The sequence below is a fragment of the Aspergillus fijiensis genome (genome assembly GCF_003184825.1).
Source record: "Aspergillus fijiensis CBS 313.89 unplaced genomic scaffold BO72scaffold_44, whole genome shotgun sequence".
In the NCBI taxonomy this organism is placed as follows: Eukaryota; Fungi; Ascomycota; class Eurotiomycetes; order Eurotiales; family Aspergillaceae; genus Aspergillus; species Aspergillus fijiensis.
The window spans coordinates 19,403-38,490 of NW_024469020.1; the positions used below are offsets into that span (position 1 = coordinate 19,403).

A 19,088-nucleotide genomic window follows, 5' to 3' on the forward strand; every position below is an offset into this window, starting at 1 on the left:
ATTTGCCATCTGTCACGTGACTACGAGGGACCCGCGTATCGGCGCGTCGGGCTTGCGGTGTTTGCCGGGTTTGCAAAGGGTGCATGCATCGATTATTACCCCTCATGCGGGCGTTGCACCGGGGTGGAGAGGACCACTGGAGAAGACCACTGGAGTCCGATCCGTGTATCTATTGATTGTCCTGCTTCATACCGGTACAGTGGGGAAAGGTAAATGGATCAAAAGAATACTGTACGGTATGGTAATTGCAGATCATTGACTAACCACAAGGAGAACCCGATTAAGGCAGCCAGCCAGATAGAGGGACTCGAGAGAGAGACCTGCGAGAGAGTGATAAGTTAAGTGGCAGAGAGTGCAGTACTTTACCAGTAAAGAAGAATCTCCCTGAGAGGTCTCCCGGGTTTCTTCGTGACTTTACCAGCTTGCGTCATGTTATGGGGGTCATACCTAGGATTTCAATCATGTAGGTACTAGGTAGTGTATACTACTACATGCCTACCAACTGATAACCAATGATCATTTGCTCCGCGTCATGTGGTGAGTCGGTCGGAAACCTTACGGACGTACTAACAAGGTACGAGGTACTCTACACATTGTACACTATGTACATTATGTACTCCGTAGTAACCGGCAGTAAACTACCTAAGTTACCTAGTTAACTTAGTTAAGTTACTGATAGGAGATAAGTTTACTAACCATGGAGATGTCATCCATGCTCCTGACCCTGACCCGGTTCCCCTCCCCCTCCTTTCCCTCCTTTCCCTATTTCCCTTCCCTCCGGATGATAACATCCTCTCTTCCTCATTCTACCTACTGTGATCTCATTGTTACTTGTCCACCACTTGGTTCAGCCTCATATTTAACATCAACATACCCCCTTGTTTACCTTCGATATCGAGGACAGACGGTTACAGCTGTGCTGCCGAGCTGTCCTGTATCCCAGATCTACTATCTATCTACCGCCATATCAGTGAACGGGTCCCCGCTCTAGATACGTTGCTGGTCGCGGCTTGTCGTTGTAGCTGCGACAACCCGACACGCTTCTCACGCGTCTTTGACCTCGAGTACATTTGCATCCGATACAGTTCCTTCGTAAGTAGTCTCCTGAAGCGCTTGAACATTCCTGTCTGTCGATGACTCATGCTGATAAGCGTTTGTTGACCTTCGCAGCGTTGCCTCCCAAGGGCTTTCTCTACAACCCTCCAGACCCGGCCTGAGCGCGATTTTCGTTGCAGGTCGACCATATTGTCAGACCCGTTCTCAGACCTTGCCAAGGTCTCTGAGAGCGGTCACCTTCTCGAAATCATACTGCCTCTTAGCAGGCAGACCCTCCATTTGAATGCCACCGGCAGCTTCGGACGATTTGTTTCGCCAGCAGAGCCGGTCCTCAGGTGACACCATTCCTCCCGAGGATAATAACCGTTCGAACCTGGAGCATGAAATTGGGGGCAAGAGCAAGAAGAAAGGAAAAAGCGGATCAAAGGCCAAGGCTAAAGCGGCGAAAGCAGCGGCCAAGTCCTCACCGGGCGACCTGTAAGTCCAACCTTGTCAAGCATAAGTCACTCTACCGCATGAAACAAAGCTAACAAACGGCCAACCTTGTGGTCTACGCTACAGAGAGGAACTCTCACCACCTCTGCTGGCAGAGCCGTCGTCTTGCCCAAATCCTACATTAGAGCCTCCGACTAGTCACAATATTGTGTCCCCCGTTCTCGACGCCCTGGACTCGCTGGGAGATTCCCCGGAAAATGATGTCACCTACCGGACGGATACTTGGGCCAAGTCTATCCCTTTCGGCAAAAGCCCACCTAATGACGTGACAGATGGTGAATTTGCTAGCGGATCACCGTTTGGCTTTCTCACAAGTCATGATAAAGGCGGGTTCAGCCAGCCTTCATCGGCCTCGCCTTCCAGCAGGACAAGGCCTTTGAGTTATGGACATGGTTACTCTACTAGCAATACGTCCAGGCAACCGTCTGCAGACCGGCACAAGAGTAACCCTGTCAGCAGCCCATTCAACAACCAGATACCCCTGCCCCATTTACCGCAGGCCCACTTTTACGGCGCACCGGATATCGAGTTACCCGTGTCTTCTGCACAAAGTAGGCCGATCAGTGACGGGGGCTACTCTTTCTGTGCCTTTGATACAATTTTGAGCCAGTGGTTCAAGGCGTCTAGGATAGGGAGCAACGTCCTTCTTGTCGGTACAGACGGTGCTCTAGATATTCTTGCCATAGAAGATCAGAAGACTCGTCTGGTGGGCAAGCTGACCGGCCTGAATGGTCGGGTGATCGAGGCCAAGTTGCTGACGAGTACCTCGGCGAATGACCCGAATTCCACATCCAGACCCCATATTGCTGTCATTACTCATGGACCCTGTTCTGTACCCGATGATGAGGGCCACGCCTCCTCTACCGGGTCCGAAACAAACGAGATCCCAGCTGGTCGACCGTCAATCTCTGGTGGTCGTATCAATAAGGACGAATTGAAATATTACCAAACGCGAGTCGATGTCTATTCTCTGAGAAATGGAGAGCACATTACAACGCTTCTGACTACACCGCCGGTCCAGTGCTTTGGCAATATTCCAGGGATGCCGGTTTTGGCTCCGCCGCCTGTCGGCAACCTGAAGCTTTATGCTAGCGGCAGTTACGTTGTTGTGGCATCCGGGTCGAGTGGAGAAGTCTACACCTACGGCATAGGCAGGTATCAGTGTCTCGGCAAGATTTGGACGAGTATCCAGTCAAAGGAATCTCGACGATACTCGACCTCCTCTAGCTCCACTGATCCGGATGGTTCGCAGTCCGACTCACCTCATGGACCTTCCAACCATGACAACCCGATCATATCTCTCAGAGGAAGGTGGTTGGCTACGGTCCCCCCGTCAACCACTTACAGAGCATCCCTTCGTGCAACGGTTCCTGCATCTCTCCTACAGGGAAAGACTATTGGGCTTGAGACTCGTAGCCCGCCGTCCCGACCAGTAATAACATGCGCTACCGACGTCGGCGAGGGCGAGAGTTTCTTTGGCAAAGTCGCCCGAGGCGTGACACAAGAGCTTATGCGTGGTGCTCGCTGGATGGGTGATCAGGGACTGCAAGCTTGGAACAATTACTGGAACAAAGAACAGGCACAAAGCGTTTCATCACGTCGATCTCCTAACCTGATGGATTTCTCACCGCAGGGCTACAACATCTTTCCCCCCACGCACTCTCAGGAAACCCAGACCGCATCCCCTGCTGAGCCGGATCTAGTTTCAGTGACGGACTTACAGAGACTAGAAGAGGGCTTTGAGACAAAGAACGCTTTGTTCGGTTCCATGACCACATTTCAAGTGCCTAATGGCTGTAGCTTTCTTTCTTTCTCTCCCAATGGCCTGATGTTGCTTACCGTGAGTAAGAAGGGAGACGTTCAGTATGTTTGGGATCTTCTGCAGGCGAAGTATTGCCGGGCAGGGGCTTTACTCTCCGACGACCCCACATCTGCGCAACCGAGCGTGCGGCAGGTCGCGAGGTTTTCGCGGTTGACAGCATCCCGCATTATAGACGTGGTATGGTGTCCTCCGTCCGGCGACAAACTTGCAATCATCACCGGTAAGCCCACGGTGCATGTGTTCGACCTGCCACGATCCGCTTTCCAGTGGCCCCCTTTCCGTCGAGCTAGACCACAGCCTACCAAGGCCCCTACCAATGATCTTCCAGCCGAGGAGCTGTCTGACCGGGCGGCCGCCGCAAATCCCCTGTCAGCAGCCTTCAAAATGGTTGGAGGTAAGACACAGCCCATTCTTGCCGCAGTGAGGGGTCGTGCACCTTCGACTGGTGCGGCCTTCAACTCGATGAGTGGATTCACGATTCCTTCCACTGCTGGTGTTAGTGGCAAGGCCGTTGCCGCTGGTCTGAGCAAATCAATGGGAGCCGCCGCGACCGGCACGGTCAAAACAGTCAACACATTTCGACATGGCGGCGAGCATCGCCTGCATCTGTCCGGGCTCTCCCGTGACCCAGTTGCATCCCGTGTAACCTGGGTAACCAGCAAGGGCATGCCTTTCCTGGGGCTTTTAGATGGGGGATTCTTCCGCCTATATCGAATCAAGCGCTCGGTGTCCGCCAATCGGAATCGGCAGCTGCAGTCAGCGATTGGAGAAAAGGCATTGGAATTTCGACTACCTCCAATTATGCAGACACCTTGCGGTCCTCTGACCGTTGGGACTCTTGGCGCAGAAACCAATGTCTGGGCTACTCTGGCTTTGCCCTCTTCCACTGCCCGTCCCCCTGCGTCATCGAAGCTCAAGTCTCAGCCCCTCTCGCAGGCGGAAATTGAGACCAACACGCCATATCAGCCTTTTCACACTGACCAGAGGGTAAACCTCTTTGTTTATTCCGAAATGAATGACGCTGAGACATCGGTCCCGACTGGTCAGTGGGTCTTTGGAGGCTCTTTGCCGACGTCCAAGCTCCACGTCCGTCCTTTCAGCTCCCACAGTGAAGACGACGAGGACGACATGATGCAAGAGAACCACCAGGGCTTCGGTGGGGAAATGGAGAATTTGATCAGCCTCGGGAACAGTACCGGAAACATTGAAGAAGTGGTAATCACAACCCGTCGGAAGAAGAAATCCACTTCGGCCTTGGCCTTGGGCAATGGAGTTGACGATGGATTTTTTGAGGATGACTGTGAAGTCCTGGATTTTGCGCGAGACCGGGTCTGACATCAACAGTGACCGAACATGATGTTTTGGAGGGGCATCTTCATGATTGGACTAATCTACAATTATCTAGACATTACATTGGAATGGGCGTTGGCGTGCTTGGGATTTTGATTTCCACTCTTCTCCGCTTTTACTAATGCCCATTGCATATTACCCTATAGCATTATCGTCCACGCCTGCACCAGAGTCAACGATCCTTTCCTGCTCAGAGGTTATGAACAATTTGGATGGCAGGACCGTTGACCAAAGTCCGGAGCTGGATTCAATCATTGCATCCATATGAACGTTTGCTGCTCTTATACCGGCGCCCTGTCTGCTCCTCTCGCGAGGTGACATTTACTCTGAACTGTGTTTCATACTCAATACTGTACTTCAAATCAGATAGATAAGGACTTTGTTCGGACACTGACTCCTGTATACGTCTTGCCAGCGTGGGTCGACTTTACCTGGAGAGTTTTTATTTCGTGTTGATACTTTTGAGGTCGATTCATGGAATGACATTGAAACTTTAATCATCCTTGTACCTGAAGAATGCGGGGGAAGCTCGTGTGGAGAGATGTGTAGTCACTAAATCAACCACCCTATGATGAGTGGCAGCAGTCTCACAGCAGTGGAGTCGAGCTGCGTGTAGACCCATTCATGATCGACACAGACTAAACCGATCCACCGCAGATTGGGGCACCACGCACAACATATTACACTACAACCACCTGCCTGCCTGCCTGCCTGCCTGCACTTGTGGTCATCGTTCGTCATTTGTGAACTGTCCATGCTGCTCACTCGCCTGGTTTGCCTTCTGTGATGAAATCATGGTGGTATTGGGAGTACAGCACGGCACCTGAATCTTGTGGGCTAATGGGTTGGCGCTCGACCTCTTTTCAACCTGGGAAACAAGTACGGTAATAATACCGAGAACAGCACTTATACTTGTAAAGGCAAAGGCAAGATAGGACAAGCTGCAACACAGATATGATTGTTATACAATAATACTAAATTCTGCTAAGTGAAGCAAGTGCTTGTGGGTAGTATTAGTGACAGACAGTCAAGGTAGTAGTAAGCTATTATGACAACATCAACGAAGTGTGTGTGCAAGAGTGGAAGTAAGTCAAGGGGTGCTGTGTGTGTGAAGTGTGATATCCCATTAGAGTGCAAAATAATATCAATCATGGTTCCCTTCCTGCCCGCCCTCATTCCTTCAATTTCCCATATGTACTGAGACAAAAACGTTCGTGTGCCGTTGTTGGTTGGAAGAAACCTCTGTGACATCTCGCTTCCGTTCTATAAGCAGAAGAGATTTACAGAGCCCAGGCGGCGAGGACGAAGCCCAGGAGTCCAACGGTGGAGACACCCATCTTCAGCTGAGTGATGGCGGCCGAGTTGGAGGTCTCGCTGGAGGAGGCGCCGGTGCTGGTGGCGGTGCTGGTCGAGTCCGAGGAGCCGGACTTGGAGGAGCCAGACTCTGCGTAGGGGGGAAAACGTGAGTTAGTGTCATGAGTTCAGGTAACCCGGTGATGCCACTAGGGAAAACAAAAAGGGGGATAACGTACTGCTGGAACCAGTGGAGGAGGACTTGCTGCCGCTGCCGGTTGTGGTGGTACCATCGTTGGAGCTGGCGGTGCTGGCGGAGGAGCCGGCGGTAGCAGTAGCACTGGACCAGAAGTAGCTGCTCACGCAACGGCTCTGGCAGCTGGCGTAGGCGTCGGTGTCGCTGGTGGAGCCGTTACCCTGGGGGCAGGCGGCAACGCAGCTGGTGGTGTCGTTGGCCTGAGAGTCGTTGGGGCAGGGAACATTGTAGCACTTGGCAATGCAGCAGATGTCACTGGAGGCGCCTGTATAGTGGATTAGAATGGGGGTGGTACTATGCTTTGGTTCTGCAGTCAAGGAAGACGAAAGGATAGTGTGTATGGGCAGATGCGCAATTAAGGCAATTGAAGGTAGAGAGGAGATGATTCGCGTAGAGATGTATACGTACAGGACTCGGCGCACTTGGCCTGAGCAGAGAGACTGGCAGTCGCAGTGGCAGCGCTGGCAGTGGAGGTAGAGTTGGTGTCCTGGGCCACGGCGAGCACCAGGAGGGAGGAGAGAGCGAGAGCGCTGTTGAATCTCATCTTGACAATAGATGTGATTGATGTAGAGACAGACGTTAGGTTTATTTTTTGAGAGCCCGAAAGAAGCGAGGAGCGAGCGAGCGCAAAGTATGGAATAACGAAAGACTGTTGAGGAGGAGAAAGAGAAGGAGAAGAGAAGAAGAGAAAGAGGAGAGAGAGAGGAAGAAGAAGATAGAAGTACGAAGTAGACAAAAAGGAAAAACAAAACAGTGGCGGGAAATTGAATTTAGTGCCTGTCAAGTCCATTCGATTCATTCACTTGAGAGTGATTAGCGGGGGTTTCAGCCAGTGGTTGGCCTCCTTCACATCCAGTGGCACGACTCTTTTGGCAACAACTTGGTTAAGATGCGCTGTTCGGCCTCACCCGACTAGCCGACGGCCTGACGGACTGAATTCACAGATTCACTGATTCATTGATTGACTAAACTGATTAGTCCTGCGCAGTCCTGCTCAGTCCTGCTCACCCTTACATTAGTGGCAATTTCGACAGCCCCATGCTTGCTTCTCCTACCCCTAAGTCTGTCTTTTCGCTTGCCCTTGCTATCTACAATAATCTGCAGAGATTCTTCTTTCAAGTGACTGACTGACTGACTTACTACACCAGAATTCAGTGACGGAAGTGGCCCCAAATCCGCGAACAGATCTAAAAGAAGCCCGGCTCAAAACTCCACTTCAAGTCCACTTTGCTCTCACTTAAAGGAGACAATTTCCCGGTGAAGCGCGCAGGGTGGACAGACCCTTGGAAAATCTGGGGACTCCTCGAGAGTCCAAGCAGTCTAAATGACTCCCAAGGAGGGATCGCCCCCAAAAATAACCCTGGAGTGGCACTACCGTCGCTGTTAGTCCGACTTTAGTCCTCCTTAGTCTCGTTCTGCGTCCACCCATTGCTCAAAGCTCTTATCCGCCTCTTCGCTGGCTACTCCACACCCAGGGAGAGAAACTGGGCGCTGATAAGCCCGGCTCTTCGCTTGGCCAATTTGAGCCAGAACAATGAGCTGATTGATCGCTCGTGGCAGTGGCAGTGGCAGTGAGTGAAGGTCATGCGGAAAGGTCTGTCAAAAATCTCTGGAGTGCAGCCTGCAGCCTGCATAGTGCAGAGATCCTAATAATAATCTTACAGTGTAGTCTCCTTACGAGCAACCACAAGACTGCTCACAGAATGAAAAGGGCGATTAAAGTTCCGTGGCTGCAACACTACGGATCGCTCCTGGTCTCCATTACCCCAAGACCCCCCAGATTGATTGGAGCTGCCTTCTTTCATCCCTACAAAATATTGAACCCAGCGTTACACCACAGGATCTTCGGGTGCTGTCTGGCCAAGTTATCAAATCCTGAATTTCCCCGGACATGGCACACCCACACACATCAGAGTTTTGATCTTCTACTCCTTATGTTTCCCAGTGCGGTGGCAATTGCGAAGTGCTAAAGTACTCCGTACCCAGTACAGAATAACTAGTTAGCTTAGTCTGATTTACTGACTAACTACTGAAAGCTGCAAGGCAACTAACTGCCTTGTCCGCCATTCTGGCTCGTGCTTTACTTATGTTCTTGTTTTGTTTTGTTTCTGGTTGTTTTAGTGAGCACGCTAAATGGATAATCCACCCCAAGTTGGGTCCCTTGATTCAATGTGGCCCAGAACATCAATGCTGAATTGTGAAGACCCGACGGAAATTTCTAGCACTCATTAGATAACTAAATTATTGTAAGAACCCTCTATCCCACTCGTGGTCATCGCTTGTGGCCGAGGAGACTCTCACTGTGCGCCTGGCGAAGTTCCACAGCATGAGTGGGGTGTATATGCGACTTCAGTCAATTGAATTTGAATTCGTTGACAGACCAAAAGCACAATAGCCAGAGCACCTCACTAGTGGTATCTAGACACCCTTTGCCTCGGAACAAAATGGGATTTTCGTCTTCGGAGCTGAGCCTTTCCGCTGAATCGAAGCTGAGCAGAGGACGAGCGGTTACGCCAAATTAGGAAATCATGAACATTTCATGACTAAGCCAACATGTGATTGCGATCCGACGCGTCGCGTTATGAACATGGCCAGCTCAAACCTGCGGCGGCTTTGATCCCAACGAACCACGTTGGGTTCGACATGTCTGATCTGGAAGGGGCCTCTTCCGACTACTTCGATGATGATCTCGGAGATTTCGTTGTTGACGATGACTCTGATGCCGCCGCCACGCCGACAGAACGGGATTCTCCCAGGCCGGCCAAGCGCCGTCGCCTGAAAGCCAACAAGCAGAACCTATCACTGCGAAAGAATCAATGTGACCGACCTGACACGCGAGAGACTTCGCCTGACTCTGGCGAAGACGAGGACGAGGAGCTACAGTCTCCAGAACGAGCATCACATTACTTCCGCGATTCTGAGGAGCCGGAGGCGCATTCCAAGTATAAACTGTTCGTGCCAAAGAACAGAAATGTCCAGGAGAACATCTTCGTCACCCAACTCACGCAGCCTCAATCACCTCCAGAAATGATTCGAGGCCCGCGTTGGAAGAAGCCAGACCCCGAGTTACGACCCCCAACGAACGTTCCGGCAACACACGCAGTCAACGGAAGAGGCGGCGGTGATGGGACAAATGATATATTTGAAGATGATGACGCCTTAAAGGCGGCCATTGAGGCTTCGTTGCCATCGTTCGAAGAAGAAAGCTGTAAAATGTCTCACAAGACAGCTTCTAATTACCTGAAGCCTCCATCGGTGGATCGCTCCTCAAGTGAACAAACAGGCGATGCTATGGATATTCCTGCAGAATTTCTAGACGACATACCAGATGATGCTTTTGACTCCGATCTATCCTTGTCTCCTCCCCCAACTCATGGTCGACCGGTATCAGGCACTTTTACGCAGAGTGTCAATCGTCCACTGGGTGTTCGGCAGACGACTTTATTTGACATGGCAGTCCGGAGTCCAGCAAACCAGCCCCCGCGTGGCGAGCAGTTCATGTCACCACCCGAGAAGGTCGAGCCTCCGACACAACACAAATTGAATCAGGAATCTCTAGATACATGGGTCTATCCCACCAATCTGGGGAAATCCAGAGATTACCAGTTCAACATCGCCCAGAAAGGATTGTTTCATAACCTGCTCGTTGCGCTGCCCACTGGTCTAGGTAAAACCTTTATCGCAGCCACTATCATGTTAAACTGGCTACGATGGACCAAAGACGCTCAGATCGTGTTTGTCGCTCCTACGAAACCGCTAGTCGCTCAACAGATAGACGCATGCTTTCAAATTGCAGGAGTTCCACGATCCCAGACCACAATGCTCACCGGCGAAGCTTCCCCTGGCATCAGAGCTGAGGAATGGAAGGCTAAACGCGTGTTCTTCATGACCCCTCAGACCTTAGTCAATGATCTTAAGACCGGGATTGCAGATCCTAAGCGCATCGTTTTGCTTGTTGTAGACGAGGCGCATCGCGCCACAGGAGGGTATGCCTACGTGGAAGTTGTTAAATTTCTTCGACGCTACAATCAAAGTTTCCGTGTCCTGGCTTTGACTGCAACGCCTGGCTCCACGGTGGAAGCCGTCCAGGCAGTAATTGATGGGTTGGACATTTCCCGAGTTGAGATCCGCACGGAACAATCCCTTGATATCCGGGAATATGTTCATGCAAAGGACATAGAGGTGCAAACTTTCCAGAATTCCGAGGAAATGGTTCTGTGCATGGATTTATTAACGAAGACTCTCCAACCTTTAGTTGATCAGCTTCGGAGTCTCAATGCTTACTGGGGCCGTGATCCTATGGGACTTACGGCATTCGGACTGACAAAAGCCAGACAGCAGTGGATGATGTCAGACGTTGGTCGGAATGCACATTTTGGGTTGAAGGGCAAAGTAAATGCTATCTTCAGCGTTCTTGCCAGCCTTGCCCATGGAATCGACCTTTTGAAATATCACGGAATCACTCCGTTCTACCGTCACCTTGCACATTTTCAGTCCAACACTGAAGGGCAGAAGGGTGGCAAATATCAACGACAAGTTGTCCAAGATGAAAGTTTCAAAAAACTTATGAACCATTTGCAGCCATGGACTAAGAACCCAGAGTTCATTGGCCATCCCAAGCTGGAATACTTGAAGCAGGTTGTCTTGAACCATTTCATGGACGCGGGCGAAGGTGCGGGCACAGGCGATGACCAGGCGAAACCAGCAACCAGAGTCATGATCTTCGTGCATTTCCGGGACAGCGCCGAAGAGGTGACGCGAGTCCTCAAAAGGTACGAGCCGATGATTCGGCCCCATGTCTTTGTCGGACAGAGTAGCGCCAAGGGCTCAGAAGGAATGAACCAGAAAACTCAACTCGACATTGTGCAGAAGTTCAAGAGCGGCACTTACAACACGATCGTTGCAACTTCGATAGGTGAGGAAGGTCTGGATATCGGCGAGGTCGACCTGATCGTTTGTTACGATTCATCCGCGTCACCAATTCGCATGCTTCAACGCATGGGACGTACCGGTCGAAAGCGAGCGGGTAACATTGTGCTGCTTCTGATGCAAGGCAAGGAGGAAGAGTCCTATATCAAGGCTAAGGACAATTACGAGAAGATGCAACAGATGATTGCTAGCGGCACCCGATTTACTTTTCATGAAGACCAGTCCCCTCGTATCCTTCCCTTGGGGATCCGGCCTGTAGCTGATAAACGGGCGATTGAAATACCCGAAGAGAATACTGTGCGAGAGCTACCTGAGCCCAAGCGAAAAGGACGCCCTCCCAAGAGGCCACCCAAAAAGTTCCACATGCCGGACAATGTGGAAACAGGCTTCACGAAAGCGTCCAGCTTGGCTGAAGGCGGCAAGCGTAGGGAAGCAAAGAAAAGTAAGGCTCGCACGCCGACTCCGGAGCCCGTTGATCTCCCAGCGCTCGAAGATGTCCTGCTTACTCCAGCGCAGCAAAACGAGCTTGATGTTCATTACGGCAAGGCAGGACAGTCCGATGCACCGTCAATCTGCAATCCTCGAACTGACGCTTTCCCGCGCCTTCAGCTCGCTCCTCGGCCTACTAAAGCAGTAAAGCATGGGTCTCTGACTCGCCGCATGATTGGGACTCTGCAGAAAATGGATCAGATTTCCGCGGACTGTGAGCAGCAATATAGGCGTGTCTTAGCGCTGAGTCCGGACAAGTACGAGGATATTCCAGGCACCACCGGTGACATGAGCAGCCGTGAGTGTGGTGCCAGGCGCACCCAGCGCACAGTATCCGATTTTGTTCTCCCCGTGAAACGCAAGACAAATGGGGAAGGGGATGGCACAGATAAAATCCCAAGGAATTCGAAGAAACAGCTCTCGGCTGTAGAGACAGCGGCAGACGATTCATTATTCTGCTCACAAATGACGGAGGACATGGGTGAAGACTTCCCTGACATGTCTACTCTTTTGGACAGAAGCGTTGAGAAAAAGCGGCGGAGCCGCCAATTCGTCATGAGCGATGATAGCGACGTTTGATGGTGGACTTTTCTATTTGGTTAAGTGTCCGTTCACATTGGACATTACTTTTCAGCAGGATATACCCTTCGATTGATAGAAAAGGTTGGCTTACCCTTTTCCGCCTTGGGCATCAATGTTGTATGACCCTGCAATGTACTCCCATAGTGGGCCATGGAGAGCTCACTCAGCGTGACGAACACCATACTGCCTGGCTCGACCATGAACTTGATGCCTGCTTCAGCCTGCATCTTGGGACGTCCAATGTCAGTTTGTGTCCTTCCAACATACCATGTCCGGCCGAGCGGGTTTCCACACGAATTGATTATTGAAGAGTTCACAGCATCATGACTTGGAAGCCACAGAAAGTCTCAGTGAAGCTGGTTGGTCTAGTCTGGATCTCTAGGTCACCATGTTCGAGATACTTACGTGCACATGAAACTGTCTTGTTAAGAATTAAGAATTGCAAGCACTGGAAACTGCAGTATCTACCCGGCGAGAAGCGATGAGCGGCATTCCATACGGCTACCTAATATGCCTCCGGTGGTGGTATCAATGGAAATAGCCTCGGTGCGATACTTTAGCGTAGCTGGGGAGTCGTCAACGCACTGCTCTAGACACAGACGGATATTTCGAGAAATCATACTTGATCGCTTTTCACTTGCCTATCTTTGCCTTGATCACTTTGGTAATGTTATCCCGCTTCAGTAGGCTGCTATCATTGAAGAGCCAGAAAAGCACCGATATCTCTCTGACAGCAAGGCATATTCCTGTAGTGGTTTGCAATAGCCCTCCATAAAAGCCAGGACCTTTTCTTATTGAAGCAGAGCTTTGTTGAGGCTCTTTCCAAGCACGGACAAGGCAAGTCAAAGTATATACTTGGTGGAGTGATAAGGGGGAGGGAGGCCTCAATCGACCCGCTTTCTCCAACCAGCCGCGCTACACCGCTTACAGTAATCCACCGTCACAGCTGAGGTCCGTTCGGTCTCCCCCGGGCTTGAAAGGTAACTGGGAAGTAAACAGCAACCTAAACACTACTACAATATTGAATTCCAACAACCCGTCACAATCATGGCTGACGCACAATATGATAGTGCGCTGTAAGTGTGTCTTAGCTGAGCCCTTCATTCAACACTTCACCTTCCCCCAACTCCCCCGAGCAAGCTCCCCTCTCTATCCGCATCGGCGAAGGTCAACCCCTCGCCGTGCAACCCCGCTTGCAGCATCCCGCTGACCACCAACATCGTGCTGCTCCCAGGGACCTGCTCCGGCGCCTCAACCCCCGCGATACCAAGCAGAACTTGCAAGCAATCACCACCATTGTCCCTGACCTGACCGAGGATCTTTTATCGTCCGTTGATCAGCCCCTGGAGGTCCGCCGCTGCCCCAAGACCAACCGGGATTACTTGCTCTGCGACTACAACCGGGATGGCGACAGCTACCGGTCACCCTGGAGCAACGAATTCGACCCCCCTCTCGATGACGGAACAGTACCCAGTGAGCGGGTGAGAAAGCTCGAGGTTGCTGCTAACGAGGCCTTCGATGTCTACCGGGAGCTATACTACGAGGGCGGCGTGGGAAGCGTCTATTTCTGGGACTTGGATGATGGGTTTGCGGGTGTGATTCTTCTCAAGAAAGGTGCGTCAGCTTCTATCTCCTATACTGAAAAAGCGGAGGACTCGTGGAGCTTGGTTACAGGAAGGTGGACAAAATGATGGTCGGGCTCGTTGCTAACGCGATGTGGTACGGCAATAGGAGTCACCCCTGGTGCGAAGAGCTCGGGAGAGTGGGACAGCATCCACGTCTTCGAGGCTACTGACAGAGCTCGCATGTCCCACTACAAATTGACCAGCACGGTCATCCTCCACCTGGCGAACGAGTCCGAGGCTCTGGGTGAGATGGACCTCAGCGGTAACATGACCCGCCAGGTCGAGGTCGATCTGCCCGTTGAGTCGGATGCAAGCCACGTTGCAAACGTCGGCCGGCTTGTGGAGGATATGGAGTTGAAGATGAGAAACCTGCTGCGTATGTGTTTCAATTTCTCTGCGCCCAGACGCAAGCGCATACATTACGGGATGAAGACTAATGTGGACATTCTTGCAGAGGAGGTATACTTTGGCAAGGCCAAGGATGTTGTCGGTGAACTGCGCAGTGAGTTCTCCTGCTGCGGGAATGCATGGTACCATAATACTGATGTGTTGCAGGTCTTTCGTCCTTGACAGAGGCGAACAAGGAGCGGGCTAATCACGCCGAGATGATCAGATCCATGCAGCGGTAGCCACATTCATTGCTTGGAGTTGTAAAAGCAAGCGGATGTTTAACCTGTCAACATCACCTAGACGTTCGTCTTTCTATCCCGCGAGTTTGCCATTCACTTAATTGTATGTAGTTCTAAGGTTCCTGGGGAGCCGATCTTGGTTTGACTCTGGCGCTTTTATTGTAAAGATCTCACTTGAGCCTAACAATGGCTCAAAGCTTCGTCGTGCGGAATTAACACAATTGTATAAATAAGCTTGGGTATCATAAGACTCGTACTTTTAACAAACCATTGTCCACGCAAATGGTTGTTGCGATCCTCCAATCGTCGACACCCGAATGCAGGAATCGATAGCATCTGCTCAAAAGCATGCGTGCGCCTCATTCAGACTATCGTTCATCAGTCCATCTCAATGTCTTCCTGCCCACCCTCCATTTTCAACTCATGTCTAGCGGTTGCCGACGATGGCCCATGCCGAGCGAGCTGCTCGACAAACTCCCTTGCCGCAGCCCACAGCTCTGCCTCCTTATCTTTCCCGACCGTGTCCTTCCGACTGTTGAGCCAGCTCACATCCAACGGGTTTGACGATGCGGCCGCCGCTGCCGCACCAGCCCCGGCTAACTCGCCTGTGCGGGGGTTCGTTGCGGTCGCGGCCGTCTCCGGCGCGAGAATCCCGGCCTCCTCGAGGGCGTACACCTGTCGTCGCAGTCGGACATCAATGGACGAGAGAAGCGCAAAGTACTGCGATGTGGCCTCTTTGAAGCGTGTTTTGTGGGCGGCTAAGGAGTTGTTCTCAGCAGGTGAGTCGGTGGTTCGGGCGTTAGTAAGGGCTTGGATAGCGAGACCGGCGGAGTGAATCAATTGAGCGACATCCTTAACACAAGTCCAATTTAGTACACGGTCTCAGATAGTATTGCAGTGCGAGTAGTGAGTAGTTTGAGTTTCATCTTCGAGTAGGATGCACGTTGTCGCAGCTCTCGCTTCTCCAGAGGGTAGGTAGCTTACTTACCTTGTCGATCTCATTAAGCTGCCGAATGCGATCGGCGGAAGTGAAGATTTGGTCTGGAGACCTAGAATTGTTGCCGGACTCGGCCATGGTGCTCTGGGCAGTGTCAGGCACAGGGTGAATTGCAGCAATATGCCAGTGATTGCTCTTTGATGACGATAGGTGCATAAACGGGGCTCCTGTGCTTCTATCCATGATTGAGCATAGCATATCATCACGTGATGGGACCAGGGGCCAGCCACACGCTAGTTCACAAAAGGGATAGTGTCCTTAAGCTGCGGACTTCGCAAAACCTCCGGATTGAATCGCATCCCGAACTGCTTTCCCTCCCCGTCCGCGTGTCGGTCTCTTCCTCTCTCTTTGCTAGTCTCTTCTGAGCGCCGTCGCATCTTTCGCTTTAGTGAACTGGACACCTCCTTTGCTCGGCATATAGGAGCTTTTGCCCCCCACCCCACTGTTGAATTACCCTTGTCAGATCATCCAGCAGCCATGTCTGCGCCAGGCGGGGCCCCGAGCCCAGCTCCCCGAAGTGGAAGTATGGGGCCCGGTCCAGGTGGGATGTCGATGCCTCCTCAACAACCCATGACCAACACCGGCCCTGTGACGCCTGGCCCCCCTGCTCCGCCGCCGCCGCCGCCGGGGGGTCCAATGTCGCAGCAAAATCTCAATCAAATAGTACGTATTCGTCTCTCACTTCTGGGTCTGTTGTGTCCTGTGCCGCGGAAGGTGGTTCTTGCGGGTTCAGGCATGTTGTCGTGCATTCACTTCGCAGATGTCGCAGTGAAGGTGCAGTGAAGGTGCCGTGAAGGTGCCTCAAATTGCTTACCGTCCACCGGCCGCTTTCACAAAGAGAGACAAGCTAGAGAAGCTGTTAAACATGTGAATCTGGTTATCCTTTGGGCTTCAAGTGTTGCTGGGTATCATCGCCTCTTCAACTAGGAAGGCTCCTGCTGTGATATCTATATTAGTTGATATCAGCCAAAGTCTTATGATCGGTGCTTCGTCAAATGCTGACACAAATGTCTAAAAACCAGGTCATTGACTATTTGGCCAAGAAAGGCTATAGTCGCACAGAGGCTATGCTGCGTATAGAATCGGCGCATCAAGAGATTGATGGCCGCCCGCCTATGCCCCCTCTTGGCGAAGATGCGCGTCCTAAGTACCGGCTTGGTTTCGGTAAGTTCGTCCTACTCTTGTTCTAATTTGTCTAATGCTGTTATAGATCTGCTGAAGGTCTGGGTTGAAGATAACTTGGATCTGTACAAGGTATGCCCTTCGTACTAAGGCCTGCAGATGAATAATGCTTACAAACCCTCGACAGCCTGAACTCAGACGTGTGCTGTGGCCGCTCTTTGTCTACACCTTCATCAACATGGTGTCCTCGTTTAAGCCTCAAGAGGCGAAACAATTCTTCGACATGAACAAGAACCTCTTCTTGCCGGAGCACACAGAAGATGTTCGCGCTTTGGAGCCAATCAGTCTCCCAGAACATGTTCAGGACAACGCTACTGCCAAGCTCTATAGAACTAACAAGTACCGCTTGGTCTTAAGTAACCCGGCATTCTCAAACCTGATGCAATTCTTGGAGAGCAAGCAGAAGGAGGGCGGATCTGATATGACTGCCATCCTGAGCAGTTACTGTACCATTATCACAAAAGAGCGCACTTCCGACGACCGATTTAGTTTCGCCGCGATGCTCGGCCAAAGTGATGGCACCCAGACCTTTCCCAGCGAAGATGAGGGTATTCCTGGTCATCACCCCGGGTCTGCTTACACCGGAGATAACCCGAACATGGCCGGAACCTTGCCTAGACTGAAGCTTGGAAAATTACCACTTGAGTCGACCCTGGAGACTGATATACGCGGCGAGCTCGCGGACGAAGACGCCAAGCATCCTCCTGGCCCGGGCCAAAACACTTTGATCCAAGAGTTTGAGCAGATGATCAAGAAAGAGGACGACGAAGAGGCACCTACTCGCGCTGATATCCCCTATCCCCCATCAACCGCTCGAGATGTCGCGATCGAGGTTCAAAAGGTCAAAGAGAACCGCGACAGGTTTAGGATCGAAGGTAGAACCGGTGGTGTTGGGCCGGCCGTTAGTGTCTGCATGTTTACATTCCATAATACCTACGATGGGTGAGTGGTACTACCTTCGGGCTTGTTATGATGTCCCGCGACTGACTATACACAGCGTCAACTGCCTGGACTTCTCCGATGACCTTATGCTCGTTGCGGCTGGTATGCAGGAGTCTTATATTCGGGTCTGGAGCATGGATGGGAAGAAGATCCAGTCGACGTACGACAATGTGGATGATGCGCCCTCAAATTCTCGTCGCCTAATTGGGCATGCTGGACCCGTCTACTCTGTAGCATTCGCGCCTTCTATTACGCGTGCCGACAATGCCATTGCGCCGACTAATGCCCGTTGGTTGCTCTCTTCATCAGCCGATCGAACTATCCGTCTCTGGTCCCTGGATCTGTGGCAATGCATGGTAGTTTACAAGGGCCACGATCAGCCCGTCTGGGATTTGCAGTGGGGCCCATTCGGCCACTACTTCGTGTCTGGTGGCCATGACAAGACCGCTCGCCTCTGGGTCACCGACCACATTCGTCAACAACGTATCTTCGTCGGACACGACCAGGATGTCGACTGCGTCTGCTTTCACCCCAACTCGGCGTATATCTTCACCGGTAGCTCCGATCACACCGTGCGCATGTGGGCCGTGACTACAGGAAATGCCGTCCGTATGTTTACTGGCCACACAGGAAACATCACAGCTCTTTCGTGTAGCCGTGATGGAAAGCTCCTCGCATCAGCCGATGACCACGGGTCGATCCTTCTTTGGGACCTGGCCCCAGGACGACTTCTCAAGCGCATGCGCGGTCATGGCAAGGGTGGCATTTGGTCCCTCAGCTGGAGCGTCGAATCGAATATTCTAGTGTCTGGTGGTGCTGACGGTACCGTCCGCGTCTGGGACGTGGCTGGTCCTGCACAGGATCCGTCTCAGGGTCGGGTTGTCGGTGAGGGCGGCGCAGGAACCAAGGTCGACGGCGGCAATCCCCCTGCGGCCAGCACACAAGCCTCCAGCTCCGTCGGACCTGGCATTGGAAGCAAGAAGAAGGGCAAGGATGTGGTCGTAACGCCTGACCAGATCAGCGCGTTCCCGACCAAGAAAAGTCCAGTATACAAGGTCAAGTTCACCAATATGAATCTGATCATGGCTGGAGGTGCTTATCTTCCTTGAAAGGGGTCGACGGAGGAGAAGGGTTGTGTGAATTGCATGCACAGTGGCGCCAGATACCCGTTTCTCTTTATCTTTTCTCTTTGTTTATTTCAATTTTATCACCCCAATTTGCTTTCTTGTCGAGACATCTTGTTTCCTCCCTGGTTGCATTGCCGCATGTATTCGTTAATGATTTGGCTGAATGATTTGGCGGCGTCCTGGATGGAAAACGCAAATGGAATGGCCAGCGGGCTTTTGGTGTTTATTTGGCAAGCAGCATTTTGTTTCAATGTTGGGGCGGGAACCTTTGCGAAGAAACGAGAACACAACAACACAGATCTCATTATAGTCTG

General features: G+C 51.8%; 6 protein-coding genes across 6 annotated transcripts; 4 read left to right on the forward strand and 2 right to left on the reverse strand.

Moving 5' to 3' along the window:
* Window positions 1-1,339: 1,339 nt before the first annotated feature.
* On the forward strand, window positions 1,340-4,708 carry BO72DRAFT_383837 (uncharacterized protein; the record flags this gene model as incomplete). Its single annotated transcript, XM_040941530.1, has 2 exons — window positions 1,340-1,533; window positions 1,618-4,708. 2 exons carry the CDS (start codon window positions 1,340-1,342, stop codon window positions 4,706-4,708), a joined length of 3,285 nt encoding a protein of 1,094 aa, XP_040798821.1.
* A 1,295-nt stretch (window positions 4,709-6,003) lies between these two features.
* BO72DRAFT_498633 (uncharacterized protein) lies at window positions 6,004-6,816 on the reverse strand (the record flags this gene model as incomplete). Its single annotated transcript, XM_040948789.1, has 3 exons — window positions 6,004-6,167; window positions 6,256-6,537; window positions 6,681-6,816. 3 exons carry the CDS (start codon window positions 6,814-6,816, stop codon window positions 6,004-6,006), a joined length of 582 nt encoding a protein of 193 aa, XP_040798822.1.
* A 2,099-nt stretch (window positions 6,817-8,915) lies between these two features.
* Window positions 8,916-12,269, forward strand: mph1 (3'-5' DNA helicase; the record flags this gene model as incomplete). The annotated part of the gene is made up of 1 exon (XM_040946489.1): window positions 8,916-12,269. One exon carries the CDS (start codon window positions 8,916-8,918, stop codon window positions 12,267-12,269), a length of 3,354 nt encoding a protein of 1,117 aa, XP_040798823.1.
* A 949-nt stretch (window positions 12,270-13,218) lies between these two features.
* Window positions 13,219-14,753, forward strand: cap2 (F-actin-capping protein subunit beta). Its single transcript, XM_040945212.1, has 5 exons — window positions 13,219-13,348; window positions 13,507-13,886; window positions 14,004-14,273; window positions 14,352-14,399; window positions 14,453-14,753. The coding sequence occupies exons 1-5, from the start codon at window positions 13,320-13,322 to the stop codon at window positions 14,524-14,526; spliced, it is 801 nt and encodes a 266-aa protein (XP_040798824.1). The 5' UTR covers window positions 13,219-13,319; the 3' UTR covers window positions 14,527-14,753.
* Window positions 14,724-15,659, reverse strand: BO72DRAFT_450261 (mediator of RNA polymerase II transcription subunit 11). The gene is made up of 2 exons (XM_040945213.1): window positions 15,515-15,659; window positions 14,724-15,378 (listed from the first exon to the last, which is right to left on the reverse strand). Exons 1-2 carry the CDS (start codon window positions 15,599-15,601, stop codon window positions 14,905-14,907), a joined length of 561 nt encoding a protein of 186 aa, XP_040798825.1. The 5' UTR covers window positions 15,602-15,659; the 3' UTR covers window positions 14,724-14,904.
* Window positions 15,660-16,412: 753 nt separating this feature from the next.
* BO72DRAFT_189655 (putative transcription initiation factor TFIID subunit) lies at window positions 16,413-19,081 on the forward strand. Its single transcript, XM_040939527.1, has 4 exons — window positions 16,413-16,687; window positions 16,734-16,777; window positions 16,833-17,647; window positions 17,703-19,081. The coding sequence occupies exons 1-4, from the start codon at window positions 16,519-16,521 to the stop codon at window positions 18,754-18,756; spliced, it is 2,082 nt and encodes a 693-aa protein (XP_040798826.1). The 5' UTR covers window positions 16,413-16,518; the 3' UTR covers window positions 18,757-19,081.
* The last annotated feature ends 7 nt before the right edge of the window (window positions 19,082-19,088 follow it).